Source organism: Silurus meridionalis, chromosome 3 (genome assembly GCF_014805685.1).
Source record: "Silurus meridionalis isolate SWU-2019-XX chromosome 3, ASM1480568v1, whole genome shotgun sequence".
In the NCBI taxonomy this organism is placed as follows: Eukaryota; Metazoa; Chordata; class Actinopteri; order Siluriformes; family Siluridae; genus Silurus; species Silurus meridionalis.
In genome coordinates this window covers 18,948,155-18,965,431 of record NC_060886.1, presented here as the reverse complement: position 1 = coordinate 18,965,431, position 17,277 = coordinate 18,948,155, and the positions used below count along the sequence as shown (strand labels likewise).

Here is a 17,277-nt window from a genome sequence, read left to right as displayed (position 1 = left end):
TAATAAAGGTGAGAAAAAAAAACCTTTGTAAAAAGAGAAAAAAATAATGCATCAACAGATTCAGCTATAAAGTACCACAAGTCTAGAAACTTCAGTAGGGTCTGTCTGAGACTGTGGGAGGATACTGCAAAATTGTCCACACATATTTTGAGGAATTAATCTTACCCATCCAGACCTTTCGCTGAAAACGTGTCATACAAGATTTGTTGAGCAGCCACTTCAGTTTCAATCTGTAAATCAAGCAGAATGGTTACTCTTACCTGTTCCTAAGACATGCAAGTTTCTTCTTTTGTGGTTTCTTTCACTTGTGTCTCAAACCCCTCATACTCACTTCCCTTCCTTTGCTGGCTAGCATTGGCTGTCATGCTTCTTGGGTCCGGGTACTCGCTAGCCTTTCTTCACTAGCGTCAGCTGCTTTTTGGCGCTTAGGCTAGTATTGGAAAAAAACAGATGCTAGCTTTCTGGTGTGACACCTGATGACTTTGCTCCACAGACTTGGCTCTCGGTGCTCCCTTGTTTTTTCTCCCTCCTCTTTTCTGACACAACTTGCTGTCTGGTCCAGTTGAGGCTCTGTCTTACATCCACACTGGGCAACTGAGACCTGCTTGGTGGCCTTTGGCTAGATCTCGATACCCCTTTGCTCATATATATGTGTGAGCAACATGTATATTAACCTCATAATGTGTTGAAGTGTCTGGGTTCATTGGCTACAATTCCATTAGAACACATTCAACAAACACTCAAAACTGCACTTTCTTCCAGACTCAATGATGCACTTAACTTTGATTAGAGTATTTTCTACATTTTATTTAATCTGGTTTCTTTTCCACTTCCACTAGTGTTCAACCGTCTAGACTATGGAAGTCCTAAATGGTCATGCATTATAATCTTTTTCTTCTTCTTTTATCGTGATCTTGACATAAGAGTTGTTTTCTCGTGATTACAAATAAAGAAAAAAGTATAATGCATGCCCTCTTAGCACTTTAGTACTAGACTTCTGTTTGTACAAATGGATCTGTTATATGCCCTTCAATCTGACAATTCTACACTGCTTATAACTTTATTTTTCATACAATGCATGACAGAACAAACACAAGAATACAGTAAGCAAAAATTATACCATTGTTGGCAGCTAGTTTGTGACTTTTTAATAACAGAATTGCTATTAATAGAAGTTATAAATCTAATAGACTAAAGAGAAAATAATTTAAGAACTTTAAATTCAAAAGCTTACAGAAGATCTATGACTTGGTATTTCAATTTTGTTTTTTTTTTAATCCCCTTCACTTTTTTCTCCCATATACAGACAAAATAAAATACGAAGGGGTTAAAAATCTAGCAAAGAACATTCCTTTAAATGTACATAAACTAACATGAGTATCTGGATACACCCTTGCTCATTGTAACTAGTGGAAATAGTTATTTGTGTCTCCATTTTTAGGGCTTTAACTAGCAGGTCCTGCTTTCTCACAGTAACCTGCTAGATATTCAGTTATCTCAGAGTATTCCCATGGCATGCTTTGACCAGCCGAGTGATTGGATCAAGCCATACCAACCTTCTGTATAGGTGATGTAGGAGCTAAAGTACCGCGTTTAAATAATGGAAGCCGCAACAAAGCCTTTTTCTTTTGGATCAGGGTCTCTTTCTTCACTGACACGGGTAGCAACTTACAACATGCAACTCGTCCCCTTTCTTGTTTCTTATAGCAATATTGGGATAACAAGGATCTATTATACTCCGGGTCCCAACGGAGTGATAAGAAATAAGGTTCTACCAAAGGAAGACAGGAATGTATTAATACTTGAATAGAACTAACCCTAGCAAGGGAGGGATAAGGGTTATTCTGTCTTGCCCAAGGAGAAGACCCTAGCTGCTAGGAACAGTGGCAGGCTCCTTCCCTCCATAGTGCTAGGGCCTAGCACTATGGAGGGAAGGAGCCTGCCACTGTTCCTTTTATGGGCTAGCATCATAAATCTGGGTCCCATGCCATACTCTTAATCTGGTTTCTTTTCACTTTCCAATATAGTTTAACAATCTAGACTTCTGTTTGTACAAATGGATGTTACATGCCCTCCCAACTGACAAATCTATACTGCTTATAACTTTTCTTTTTCACCAATACAATGCAATACAGAACCAACCCACTAACAGAAATTTACACTTGAAACTGATAAGCATCACTTGCTGTGAAACCAAAACATTACAGTAACCAACAAGAATACCATAGTTGGCAGCTAATTTTTGACTTTTATTAATAAAATTGCTATAAATCGAAGTTATAATTCTAACAGACTACAGATCACTGAAAACCATATCATACAAAATGATATAAATTTCATTTGTAGCTAGTGGGAAACAGTCTTTCTTTATGTCATCAGTTTTAATGTTCTGACTAGCAGGTCCCGGCTTTCCCAAAGTAACCTGCTGCTTTCCTGACCTCTACTTATATAAAAGTTGGGTCCCATGCCATACCCTTAATCTAGTTTCTTTTTTCACTTGTCAATAGTTTAACAATCTAGAATTCTAAATCATAGACACCTGATATTCAGTTATCTCGGAGTATTCCCATGGCATGCTTTGACCAGCTGATTGATCAGATCGAGCCATACCAACCTTATGTATAGGGGAAGTAGGAGCCAAAGTACCGCGTTTAAATAATGAAAGCTGCAGCAAACCATATTTCTTTGGGACCGTGGTCTCTTCTTTCAGTGACATGGGTCGCAACTCACAGCAAACAACTCGTCCCTTTTCTTGTTTCTTATAGCAATATTTGGATAACAAGGATCTATTTTACTCTGGGTTCCAAGGGAGTGATAAGAAAAAAGGTTCTACCAAGGGAGACAGGAATGTACCAACACTTGTATATTACTGTAACCCTAGCATGGGAGGCTTAAGGATTATTCTCTCTTGCCCAAGGAGAAGACCCTAGCACTACGGAAGGAAAGGAGCGTGCCACTGTTCCTTTCATGGACTACCATTTTAAAACTGGGTCCCATGCCGTAACCGTAAATGTGGAATAGAATGTTCAAGAAGAACATGAGTGTGATGGGGACAGGTTTCCACAAATTTCTAACCATATAGTGCAACTCTCTGTGATCAACAATTCTTTTCCGAATTAATAGCCATAGTACGATGCCTGATACGGAGTTAACTTAAAGAAATTAAATAAAGTGTTACTAGCTAACTGTTATAAAATGCAGTCCTATTGCACACTTGTTTCTACTCAGTTTACTGTTCCAATTTTTTCAGTCATAGGGCACTACTGCATTATTAATTAGTTGGTAAATTAGCTAAAGTATATGAAAGCAGAAAACATTGAACAACACTGCAATGAAATACTTGAGAAAAATTCAGTTTTTATATGCATATAGGCCTCGCCTGGCAAGTACTGTATGAATGTAAAATAACATACCGAATGCTTTAAAACAATGTTGCAAAAGTATCATAATTCTTATAACAAATAGTTCTGAAATTTAAAACAATCTTTGGGGGGAAAAAATAAAGGTTTAAATTTCAAATGGAAAGTTTGTGTTACTTCTTAATTAAAACGCATGTGATATTATGTAATTCAAGTGAAAAGGAAAACTTTTTTTGTGAAGTCAACAATGCATCAACAGATTCAACAAGTACCACAAGTCTAGAAACTTCAGTAGTGTCTGTCTGAGACTATGGGAAGATACCGCAAAATTGTCCACACATATTTTGAGGAATTAATCTTACCCATCCAGACCTTTCGCTGAAAACGTGTCATACAAGATTTGTTGAGCAGCCACTTCAGTTTCAATCTGTAAATTAAGCAGAATGGTTACTCTTACCTGGTCCTAAAACATGCAAGTTTCTTCTTTTGTGGTCTCTTTCACTTGTGTCTCAAACCCCTCATACTCACTTCCCTTCCTTTGCTGGCTAGCATTGGCTGTCACGCTTCTTGGGTCCAGGTACTCGCTAGCCTTTCTTCACTAGCGTCAGCTGCTTTTGGCGCTTAGGCTAGTATTGGAAAAAAACAGATGCTAGCTTTCTGGTGTGACACCTGATGACTTTGCTCCACAGACTTGGCTTTCGGTGCTCCCTTGTTTTTTCTCCCTCCTCTTTTCTGACACAACTTGCTGTCTGGTCCAGTTGAGGCTCTGTCTTACATCCACACTGGGCAACTGAGACCTGCTTGGTGGTATTTGGCTAGATCTCGATACCCCTTTGCTCATATATATGTGTGAGCAACATGTATATTATCCTCATAATGTGTTGAAGTGTCTGAGTTCATTAGCTACACTTCCATTAGAACACATTCAACAAACACTCAAAACTGCACTTTCTTCCAGACTCAATGATGCACTTAACTTTGATTAGGGAATTTTCTACATTTTATTTAATCTGGTTTCTTTTTCACTTTTCAATAGATTTTAACAATCTAGACTTCTATTTGTACAAATGGATCTGTTACATGCCCCCCAATCTGACAAATCTATACTGCTTATAAATTTTTTTTACACAACGTAAGACAAAACAAACACACTAACAGAAATTTACACTTGACACTGATAAGAATCACTGCCATGAAACCAAAACATTACGGTAACCAAAAATTATACCATAGTTGGCAGCTAGTTTGTGACTTTTTAAATAACAAAATCGCTATAAATCGAAGTTATAAATCTAATAGAGTAAAGAGAAAATCATTTAAGACCATATTATTCAAAAGCTTACGCAACATCTACGACACTTGGTATATAACTCTGGAAAAATAAAACGAAATTTTTCGGAAATGGGCAAAATTATATACGAAGGGGGTAAAAATCTAGCAAAAAATATTAAAGGAATGTACATATACTGACACATACTAGGTCATGTGTATCTGGCTACACCCTTGCTCATTGTAGCTAGTGGAAACAGTCCTTCTTTATGTCTCCATTTTTAGTGCTCTGACTAGCAGGTCCTGGCTTTCTCATAGTAACCTGCTGCTTTCCTGACCTCTCCTCTCATCTCCTCTCCTCTCCACTCATCTCATCTCCTGCTAACTGTCCAACTGAAGCCTGTTGAATAGATACAGGATAAAACAAATAGTTATTCTATGTCAACAAATCAACGATTCTTTAATTGGACTGATAAAGAGAACTTACCATATATATACACATTAATATCGCCTTGAACCATAGCTGTTGCCACCACCACCACTGCCTGAACCATAGCCACCTGGGAACATTTAAAAATAAATCTTGCCCATTTCCTATACTGTAACTGTAAACTGGAGTCAGATTTAAATCTTTTACCTCCATATGGACCACCTGAATTCCTCCCTCCATAGTTATTTCCCTTCATAGGGCCATAGTTTGACTGCTGTCCCCCATAATTCCCAAAATCATTGTAGTTTCCACCTCCACCTCCACCAAAGTTCCCTAAAAAATCAGCATAAAACAGGCTTAGGCAATCTCGTAACGATGACAACTGAACCATGTGAATTTACAAAGCAAATGTAAAAAGCAGAGGTATATGCAAAACATAGGCTCTACTATAAGATGGTTCCAAATAAGAATGAATGTCTCTTGCTGAACAATAATCCATTACAGGATATTCCATGAGTCGGAATAACTGACCTCAGTACTGAATTGCCTCTGCTGTATAATGTCTTACCACCAAAGTTGCGTCCATCATTGTAGTTGTCTCCATAACTCCCTCCTCCTCCCCCTCCACCATGGTGACCGTAACCAGGACCACCGCCAAATCCTCCACGTCCACCGCCATAACCTGGTCCACCGCCATAGTTCCCACCTGAACACACGATCAACACACATTGCAGTTAGATACCTCATAATAAACCTTTCAAATTATAATTAAATATATTGTACTAACTGGGGCTGCAACAACGAATTGGTAAAATGGATACTGAAATTTGTTGACATCAATTAGTTGGGCTGCTGAGGTTACGGCAAGATAACACAGCCACTTGTGAAAAGGAAAAAGAAAATACACTGGTGTCAGGGATGAAGGTGAAACATCAGCACGGTAAGGGAAAACTGTTTAATCCTCATCATGTGAAAATGGTGTAGTTTAATGAAGTGCTATTGTGTGAACTATTTGTAACTTCTGGACAGTCGCACTGGATCTGTTCTGTCGTGACTCGAGAGTATCAGGTTGCGCAATCAGCGCACTCGTGAAATAGTGATGGATTCAATTAAAAAGGTGCAAACAAACACTAAATCTAAAAACAGCAGCAGTAAATAATTAAATCTTTTGTCACTGTTGTGGTTTTCAGCGAATGATTATGCATTTGTACACCAATGTATATGTTTAAGCCTGTTAGCTTGCTGCGTTTCTCCGTTCCATTCACTTTTTATAGCATTTGTCTGCTCCAACAGTTACTTCTGTTTTCAAACGTGATTTGCTACGTTCAAATCCGCTTTTTCAATGTTTGTATATTTAATTTATGTATATATAATTTAATTATTATACAAAATTAAATGAATCATATTCTAGATGCTTCTATCTTCACAACAAAATGCCTGTGTATTTTTTTAAAGCATGGTTGTCAACTTGCCATCTGCAATTATCATTAAAAACAATACAAATGTTCATTTAAACAATTTATACCTTGCATACTCAAATGCTTTATTTTGTTTATTTTTTTTTTACAGAAAAAAAAACAACCCAACATGAGTATATTTGTTCAAAGGAGGAATCCCCCATTCACTCCTCAACAAGCAGCCACTATAAGCTTTAAAATGTCTACCTGAGTTAAACTCAATATCTGGCTTTTGCATTTTAAAGTACAGTTTAAAACATAAATACTCAGAATTAGGGTTCTATATAGTTATAATAAGCAAAACAGCGTATTTTGATTTTCTACATAATTTTTATCCAATTAATCAAAGAAAGAATTCATCGTCCGATTAATTGATTATCAAAATAATAGTTTGTTGCAGCCCTAGTACTAACAATACTTAAGTACTGCATGTTAGTGTTTAAATAGACAATCGGTTTATACTACATGTGCAAAGTTATACATTTTCTAATAAACAGCAATACTTTAAACAGCTTTCCTCCACTGATCTTACCATCTCCACCAAATCCGTCATAGCCATCCCCATAGCCTCCTCGACCTCCTCCATAACCACCTGTGCATAACAACATAGAAGTTTGTGCACTTTTCCCCCAGATTAATCAACTCAAAATGCTGCCTATGTCTTTAAAGCCTATTTATTTTTCTATTTTTCTACCTCTGCCAAAGTTGCCACCTCCAAAATTGCCACCTCTGCCCATAAAATTACCTCCTCCACCACCACGATCTAAAAGAAAGGGGAAAAAAAATATGAAAAAAAATCCAAACAATAAAAACAGTAGTAGTTTGGTTGGACTTAAACACACTAACAAACTATTTCTGTTTTATATGGTACTTACACCTCTGGTTAGAAACTGCCTGCATTTCCTGTTTAGGTAGTGCTTTCCTGACTTCACAGTTATGGGAGTTTATGGTGTGGTATTTCTGAGCTAGAATGAAACACAAAGTGGAATTTTTACATTGATACATGTGAGCAAAATACAAAATAAACAAAGGCATATTCCCTTACCAACAATTTTATCCACAGTGTCATGATCATCAAACGTTACAAAGCAGAACCCTCTCTTTTTCCCTGTTGATCGCTCCTCCATAATGTCAATGCTTTCAATCTTCCCATACCGCTCAAAGTATTCACGTATGTGATATTCTTCAGTGTCCTCCTTTATCCCACCAACAAAGATCTTTTTTACTGTCAAGTGGGCCCCTGGTTTATTAGAATCCTAGATAATGGAAGAAACATTACAAAAATGCACTGCTAATTATGCAATTACTGCAAATTAGCTATTTTATGAGCAAAGGCAAATGATCATACCTCACGGGAAACTGCTCGTTTAGGCTCGACAACACGACCGTCCACTTTATGGGGGCGGGCAGCCATTGCTGCATCCACCTCACCTACACAGGAGTACGTTACAAAGCCAAAGCCCCGTGAGCGCTTGTTCCCGGGATCCCGCATCACCTTGACAGAGCCGTAAGAGTGTTCCATTTAAGTATTGCAGAATTGTGTTAATACTATACAAAAAAAGATATTAAATAGTACATTCATGTCACTAACCACACAGTCTGTGAGCTTTCCCCATTGCTCAAAATGAGCACGTAAGCTGTCCTCTGTTGTCTCAAAGCTTAGACCACCAATAAACAGCTTCCTCAGCTGTTCTGGCTCTTTACTCTCTTTACCCTGTTAAAGTTAATGCAAATGGAAACATCATCAGTTTATCATTATGATTGAAATGATCGATCATGCAATACAACAATGATTTTGTTATGCAAACAATTACATTTAGTATAGAGTTTTTAATATCAAGGGTGTAGATTTCAGTTAGTTGGTTTATTTTCCCTGAATTAGTGGGGACTAGCAGCACAGAATAACAAACATCATCAACACCTGTAATACACGCTGCAGCTCGAGATGCTCAGTCAGCTGTTTCCTGCACAGGTTGCATATTCCGTATGCAGTGGAATGAAAACAAAATGTACTTTACACTTTAATTTAATGGCAGATGAATCGAAAGCGTTGTTAAATTGAGCTTTCTGTTGGAAAAAACAACACCACCACCACCACAACAAAGAGAACAGCATCTCAGCCTCCCTGAGGTCTGGAATGTTCCAAGCGCCTCTCTGTCAAACGCCATTTTACTGCTTTTACTCGGTTTCCTCCATGTTGTTAGCTAATTTCTCCCAGACATTCTTGGCGTCTTGCACCAAAATTAAAAAAAATAAATCCATATTACATTTCATAAACTATAACATGCCACCTGACTGAGGTTAGAAAATAAATAACTAGAAAATTATGCAAATATTAACGTTGTTTGCTAAACAACTCGATGGTCGCTCAAGTAAAACATATCCTGCATTATATACATGCCTGCGCCATATTAATCCCGTGTTTAGTAAAATAAAAATAAAAAACACACGCACACAACCGGTTACCTTATAACTTACTCATCATTAGGATATATTTAACATACAGTTAAGAAAAAGACGCTGTGCACCTTAAGAGACACAATTAGCTGCTGTTTGACAGTTAGCTAGCTGTCAACGTGTGAGTCAAAAATGCACGGATATGCGCAGCTGAAACACATTTCTTATGCAATTCATTCGGATTCTCCTTAATATTTTTTTTATATGCATAAAGCAACAGCGCAATGACAGTTAACCTGAGTGAGCTGTCGTTACCTCCATGTCGCAGTGTCGCCACCCAACCTATATTTACACAAACAAGTCGGGGGAAAAATGGCGCTGCCCGGCGCTTGCAACTTCCACTACACACAGCTGTCCCTGTGTCCCAAACAGCGCTCTGAGCCCTTGCGTATCCGCACTTCAGTGACGTCAGGCCAATTCAGTGCTCACTCAATAGTCGAGTGTTTGAGGATTTAGGTTTTAAAATCGGAGAATTTGGGACATAGCAGTTGAGTCGTTTACTCGAGAGGCTTGTGCAAGGTGCTTGTTACAACTTTCCAAATGAATGAATGAATGAATGAATGAATGAATGTCAGGACCTCCAGATATGTGACACACAAGAATGCTCTATCTAGTTTTTATTTACATAACAACATCAACTTTAAATAAAGCTGATGTTGTTATTTAAATAAAAACGAGATGCAATGATTTGCAAATCTTTCATTATAGAAAATATAAGAAATTTTATTTTCAGTAGGACAAAGAAAACATCATCTGATGTTAAAACTGAGGAGATCATTTAAAAAAAAGGTGGGATAAGACCAGCAAAAGGTTGAAAAATAAGCATTACTAAAAAGAAACAGCTGGATGTCTTTAGCTTAAATGGAAACAGGTCATTAACATGACTGGTTATAAAAAATATTATTTTAGAGAGAAGTAAACTTCTGAGCAGAGGTTCAATCTGCAAATAACAGCATCTATATTTTCTCAATAATGTTCCTCAACCTTATAATTTGGATATTTTGACTATCTTATCATCTACAGTACATATTAACATCGAAAGATTACGAGAATCTGGAAAAAACTCTGATTTCCAGACCCTCAGATGTCACTGCATTAAAAACTGGCATGTTTTTGTAATGGGAATCATTAAGAAATATGGCATTGTCCCAATTTCTTAGAGATGTGTCACAGCTATCAAATTTAAAATTGACATTTTTCCCTTAAAATGGCACAGTTCCTTAGTTTGATTTGTTTTTTATGTTATATTGTAAATAAAATACGGTTTTATAAGATTTGCAAATCATTGCATTCTGGTTTTATTTACATTTTACCTATAATTTTTTTTTAATTTGGATTATAAATTCTTGTACATTAGATTTTATTTGTGTTTATTTTGCACTTTAATTGAATACATTTTATATTCATTATTTCTGTTTTTGACCTCCTTAATAAATATTTCATTGATATTTGTATTTTTTTCATAGATTTACATATGTCCACATTCTTGTATTTCTTTGTAAAGCTTTGCCTATAATAATAATAATAATAATAATAATAAGAAGAAGAAGAAGAAGAAGAAGAAGAAAAAGAAGAAGAAGAAGAAGGAGAAGAAGAAGGATGTGCAAATATCATTAATCATCTTGAAGTGTCTTTATGCCTACTGATTGAATGACTTCTGTGGTTTGACTGTACTTGATCCGGCCCATTTGTTTGTTTCCAGGTGCGCAGGTACAGACCAAGATGGTCAATCTATAATACTGGAACAATCAATTATGTTAGTCTGCCTTATTGGGTAATGTTTAACATGAACTATAAATAGGCCTTAGTTTGCTGCAAAACATTACAATTTTGATTTACATATTCCTTGGTCAGCACTTCACTACACCCTAACCCTAACCCTAACCCTAACCCTAACCCAAACCTCTGAGTGAACCTTGAACTCAGAAGTAACTGCTAGTAGTCTATCTTTCACCCTGGAGTATTGTTCATTCTTGCAAGTCATAATTTTCCTAAGAAATGTTAGCCACAGTGAATAGACACAATCCTACATTAGTTACCTGAATATAAAAGTATTTGAAAAATTGCCTATGTTTCTAAATAATGGGTTAAACCCCCATATGTCTGTTATAAGTATTAGTTCTGCTCCTTCGTTAACACCAACTGTTTAAAAAAAAAAAAAAGATTATTTCATATAGTAGAACTGACCCACTGATGTACATGTATAAGCAACCCAAAATGTGTAAGTAAACTCGTATTCGGTATTTGCAAACTGTGGACGCATCAGTTTTACATAAGCAAAGGTTCCTTGCGCCCCCTGCTGGACATATAGGCTACATATAGGATTTTAAATCACCTTAACATTCTTAAATTTAGACACAATAAAACCATGTGCTGATTTTGGGCTGGTTATTGTAACAATGCAAATGGTGTTTCTTGTACATTTATAATTTCATATTTTCTTTAAATTTTCTCATTCTCATATGTTAAAAATTATTTCATAGCTAAGGTACTAATTACATTTTAAGCTTTAGATAACTAGTAATTTGGTAATTAATAATAGCGTTTTTTTATGACACTTAGCTTTCTGCTTTTCAGAATTTTTCCGTCATGTGTTTGTATTGTTAGTCAATTCAAGTCATAGCAAGCTCCTTGAAATTCAGGACTTCTGTCGGTTATGACATGATTTTATATTTCCCGAGTTTTTGGTAAGTATACCTGATTTTGTCCCAAACTTTGTTAAGAGATTATCCACAGACTCCAATAATCTCAAACATTATTCCTTAAAAGCATCCGAACATAAATGTTTCCTGCAGATGGTGCTATAACTCTGTGTAAAATGGGTGAATTAATGCATTTTTAAAAAATTCTGTTTACTGGGTCATGAATAAAAGCCTATATACTAATATCATTATCATAATCTATATATAAAAAATAATAAAAATGGATTGATCTGATCCAGGAGTGCAGTAGTTTGATCTGTGAACTTTATCTTTAAAAATCTTACCATTTAGTGAATTTGTGTATTGTAGTTTGGAGAGCAGGAATAAAATAAATAAATAAATCACTAAGCATAACATTTTAGATAACACATGAATTCCAGTACTCACATTTTTGCTGGGGTAAATCAGCAAAGTATAAAATAAGATAAGTAAATAAATAATTCCTGCAATGTTAAATTGGGTTTAATAGATGTGATGCATAAGATCTTCCAAACATGTTTGTTCCAGCACATTTACTTCTTAATTAAACATACAATTTAATGACTCAGTTTGCTGTAGAGCTTTAAAACACTTTCACCCTTAATTATGCACTTGCACTTCTGTGCCATCTAGTCACAGCTGCTTTTTATCTTTTTTTTTATTAATAAGACATGACCATAATAGAGTTTTTTTTTAAAGTGGTTTCCAGTGTGGTGTAAGAGGTGTTAAAATGCTTGCCAACTGTGTTTTACAACATGATACAGTGATAATGCTTAACATTGCACAAAATGATCAGTAAAATAAAATGAAGGCAGCACTGAGTTGAGGAGATTCAAAACTAACAGTGAGGCACAGTTGTCTGGAAAGGAGACTTGTAATACTCAGCATGAGGATGTGTTTAAAACCAGACCAGGTAAAGGTATGCCAACAATTCAGCGGATGTCCATTCCTTATCTTGCACACTCAAACTCATGGGCTTTAATATTACTAAATATTTGCTTTACTTTGCATGATACTGCCCGAAACAAGAAAATACTCTATAAAAAAACACAAGCATATACTTCAGTTTATTTCTGTCTTTAATGCTGCAATATTTTGGTAAATTTTCAAGCCTTAAAAATTGTCGTCATTTTGTTAAAATATATTTACTTACAAGACAAAGACCTTTGATGTTGTTCACTCCCGTTGCAGCGTACACTTATTTATATATACACTTAGATATATTAATTTTCTTTTGGTTATCCCCATTCCCCTTCCCCACTCACATATTTGCTGATGCCTTTATCCAGCTGTCATTTAGTTTGTTCGAGCGACAGTGTGTGTTTTTGGACTGTGTGGTTGTGTAGGTGTTTGGTGCATAGGGAGGTGTATCTGAAGTGTACACTGAGTGATTTGTTGAGAAGTTCTCCTAACTGCAATGGCTGCAGTGCAGTTGTTTGTCACGCACCTTTACACTTATTGCTCGGAGGTGACACAGAGATATATCACTACATACATACATATATATATATATATATATATATATATATATATATATATATATATATATATATATATATATATATATATATACACACACACACACACACACACACACACACAGCTGTTACAATTGTTAAAATAAATATATTGTGTATGGTATATGTATTATAACCAATTACAGGCAATTGGTTTCTTCAAGGTCTTTTGTGTAGCATTCCTTGGGATGGAAAAAAATCTCAATTATGTTGAATAGAAATGATAAATATCTCAACAGATACATGATCACTGTATCACAAGATTTCTTTCTTTCTTTCTTTCTTTCTTTCTTTCTTTCTTTCTTTCTTTCTTTCTTTCTTTCTTTCTTTCTTTTTTACAGATAATTTCTAATTTCACATTAATTTACATGTGATGACTGATGGATTTTCACTTATTACAAGACAAATTTATTTCTAAATTAAATACATTAATGTGTGTATATGTGAAATTATACAAGGAAACAATAAATACTTGGTAGAAAAATAGGCTATAATTATTTAACGGGCTCACCCAGCTTTAATTGGCCTACATCATTCTCCTGATTTACCCTTTCCCTTTTAAAGAGAATTTATATGTAGATGTCACTTTTTGGCAGAAAAATGTATGACGTAACCCACTGATCAAATGGTGGGCAAAGTGTCATCTTTCCTGCATTTTAAGACAGCACTTAAGACAATAATTAACCCAAGTTTTATACCTCTCCCAGAAAACTAAATGATATTTTGCATTCAGTATGCCTTACCAGAGCCTGTCAGCTGCATGCTTACATAAATCTTACTTAAGAGGATCAAGCAGCCAATGTGCTCTTCATCCAATCAAATGATGTTATAGAAGAGTTTTTATTATTATTATTATTATTATTATTATTATTATTATTATTATTATTACTACTACTACTACTACCATTACTTTATCACTTTAGTACTGATGCAACTCACACACTGCATTTGTTGCACTCCACCACCACATTTTTGCAACAAAAGCTGCAAACAAAGCAGCTCGAAATAAAGAATGAAAGGCAACAGATTATGTGTATTTGCGTCACCAGTAGATGGCACACTGAGACGCTCTTAAAGAGATTTACTCCAAAAAGCACTTTTGTGCTGATTTTTAAGAGCTATGTAAAAAAAACCCTCAGATACTATAGAACATTTTATAAAACTACACAGTAGCAATTTTCGGACAAAACACTATTATGTATTATATAAACACCCAATTCTTTAATTTAACAATTATTATACATTTTGCTAAATATTTACAGTGCGTTTAAAAAACCTGTAATAGTCTCTATGATAAAGCTTTATGCTTACATTAATTACGGAATATTTAAAAATCTTTTATATGTATTAATATTAAAATAAGATAGAACAATAGCAGTCATTATTAATATTATTATTATTATTATTATTATTATTTTTTTTTTAACATAATAATGAGGGTTACTACTACTACTACTACTACCACTAACAATAATAATAATAATAATAATAATAATAATAATAATAATAATAATAATAATAATAATAATAATAGTAGTAGTAGTAGTAGTTATTATAACTGTAATGATCAGCCTTTCTGCGTGTTTGTTGTGACCCTTAGATGGCGCTGCTATCCACAAAACATTTCACTAATTTTATATTGCAATGGGAAACTGCATGTGCACTTTATATCTAGCAATAAATCCTTAGCTGCCAACCCATTCACTCTGTTACTAGCGTAGCATTAGCAAATATCAACAAACAAAACGAATATACGTTTGGCTACATGATCATTATTTTATAGATCAGAGCATTTTTTATTCAGGATGATAAGTTCTGTGCTTAATTTAACCTTGAAGAAGGCACATGTTCTGCTTGCCCATCCTCCCACACCTCATTAGCATGGTGAATGATTAGCATTTAGAGTGGCTCTAAACACATAGCTACAGCTCTGGCATCAAAATCCTCTCTGCAACCCAAAACATCGGCCAGAGTGCCAACTCACAAAGATCTAACGCCGGACAAACTAAAACCATACTGAAGATTGAAAAGTGCAAAATTCCTGCTCTAACAGATAAAAGTGTAAACTCACCAAAAGTTAAGTTTAACTCCAATATGAAACAGAAATGGAGGGGTGCACAGTGACTATACAGTATGTCACAAAAGTGAGTACACCCTTCTCATTTTGGCAACCATTTTAGTATATCTTCTCAAGGGATAATACTATAGAAATGAAACTTGGATATATTTTAAAGTAATTAAATTTCAATTCATTTTTATTTGTATAGCACTTTTAACGATAAACATTGTCTCAAAGCAGCTTTATACAGATAATGTGGTGATAAAAATGAATAAGATGTTCTTTATAAGTGTATAAGTTTGTCCCTGATGAGCATGCCGATGGTGACTGTGGCAAGGAAAATCTCCCAAAGATTTAATGTGCAAAGTAGTCAATGTGCAGCTTGTATAGCAATACAGATTTACTGTCCTCTAAAAATAACTCAACATACAGCCATTATTGTCAAAATAGCTGCCAACAAGAGTGACTACATCCTGCAGTGAACTACACCCCACAAAACTGTGCAAAAAGTGTCAATATTTTGTGTGAGCACCATTGTTATCTCACCCTGCTTTAATCTTTCTGGGCATTATGGAATTCACCAGAGGTACACAGGTTGTGGCATGGATCCTCTTCCACTATGATGAGATCACAGAGCTGCTGTATGTTAGATACATGGCGCTTCTTCACCTTCTGCTTAAGGATGCCCCACAGGTGCTAAATAGGGTTCAGGTTTGGAGACATATTTGACCTTCAGCAAGGCAGTTTTCATTTTGGCGATGTGTTTGGGGTCGTTTTCATGTTGTTCAGCCAGTTTTTGAAGGGAGGGGTTCTGCTTCAAAATGTCACAGTACATGTTGGAATCCATGTTTCCCTCAATAAACTGCAGCTCCAGAGTACCTGCAGCACTCATGCAGCCCCAGACCATGATGCTACCACCACAATGCATGACTGTAGGCAAGACAGAATCTTCTTGGCACTCCTCACCAGGGAGTTGCCACACATGCTGGACACCATCTAAACCAAACAAGTTTATCTTAGTCTCATCAGACTCTATGACATGGTTCCAGTAATTCATGCTCTTGGACAAATTGTCTTCAGCAAAATGTTTGCTGGCTTTCTTGTGAGCCAGCTTCAGAAGAGGCTTCCTTCTGGGACAACCTGTTCCGAGTGGAACCCGTCTTGGAAAACCTTTGCATGACCTTGGCCACTATGCTATAACTCAGTTTTAGGGTTGTACTCAAATCCTAAGAGAATTCAAGGCTCAAAATTCACTTTACGTTCTTAATTTGGCAAAGAAACAAACAAAAAACCTGTCCAATTAAAGTAAAAAAAAAAATGTGGCACAAGCGATTTCAGTTAGAGAAACACACACAGTGCCTGTCAAAAGTTTGGAAACCTTGAGTTTTATTGTTTTTGAGACACAGATACATATTCCTTTTGTTAATATGCAGCAAACTCATTTAATGGTATGTATATTTACTTTGACCAAACAAATATAAATATACAAATGTTAAACCTTATTTTATTTCTAAAATCCTTTATTAACATAGATTACATCTTTATACAGTTTTGGCATCTGGACCGGTAGTTTCCCTAAAATTTAAGCTGAAATACTTTGCCATGCCTCTTGTAAAACTGGCCAAAGGGGTTCTTCACTAATTGAATATTCCTTTCTGACCCTGTGATCCAGTTCAAAGCTGTTTAAAAGGATTTAGGTGCAGTGGCAGGACAGGTGGTTCCAGGATAGATACCACTCCAGCTGACGTTTTGCTGTCTAATTAATGCTTACAGAGCTTTGACTTTGGCCCATTGTCTTGTATGGTGATGGTAGTTAGTTAGCTAACAAAAAAAATTGCTGCAATTAGTGCCAGTCGCGATGAAATTGTATGGTGCTGAAGTATGAAATGGTAACCATTTTGGTTCAGTATTTCTTTCACTTGGAAAATGTCTCCCACCATCTATGCTCCAAAACAACCCCAAACCATTAGGCTTCCTCCTCCATGTTTGACTGTGGGTGTGAGAGTCTGGTAACATCTTCTCAAAATCATTTTCCAAACTGGACTCAT

The 17,277-nt window shown here is 35.8% G+C and overlaps 1 protein-coding gene and 1 long non-coding RNA gene across 2 annotated transcripts; both read right to left on the bottom strand.

The window, feature by feature from the left end:
- LOC124382834 lies at positions 1–1,884 on the bottom strand. Its single transcript, XR_006925123.1, has 2 exons — positions 332–1,884; positions 1–230 (listed from the first exon to the last, which is right to left on the bottom strand). It is a non-coding gene; the product is annotated as an uncharacterized LOC124382834 (long non-coding RNA).
- Positions 1,885–3,337: 1,453 nt separating this feature from the next.
- On the bottom strand, positions 3,338–9,369 carry hnrnpa3 (heterogeneous nuclear ribonucleoprotein A3). The gene is made up of 11 exons (XM_046845107.1): positions 9,228–9,369; positions 8,107–8,229; positions 7,864–8,010; positions 7,561–7,771; positions 7,391–7,480; positions 7,210–7,278; positions 7,048–7,107; positions 5,627–5,764; positions 5,266–5,391; positions 5,116–5,188; positions 3,338–5,028 (listed from the first exon to the last, which is right to left on the bottom strand). The coding sequence occupies exons 1-10, from the start codon at positions 9,231–9,233 to the stop codon at positions 5,130–5,132; spliced, it is 1,029 nt and encodes a 342-aa protein (XP_046701063.1). The 5' UTR covers positions 9,234–9,369; the 3' UTR covers positions 3,338–5,028; positions 5,116–5,129.
- Between the last annotated feature and the right edge of the window lie 7,908 nt (positions 9,370–17,277).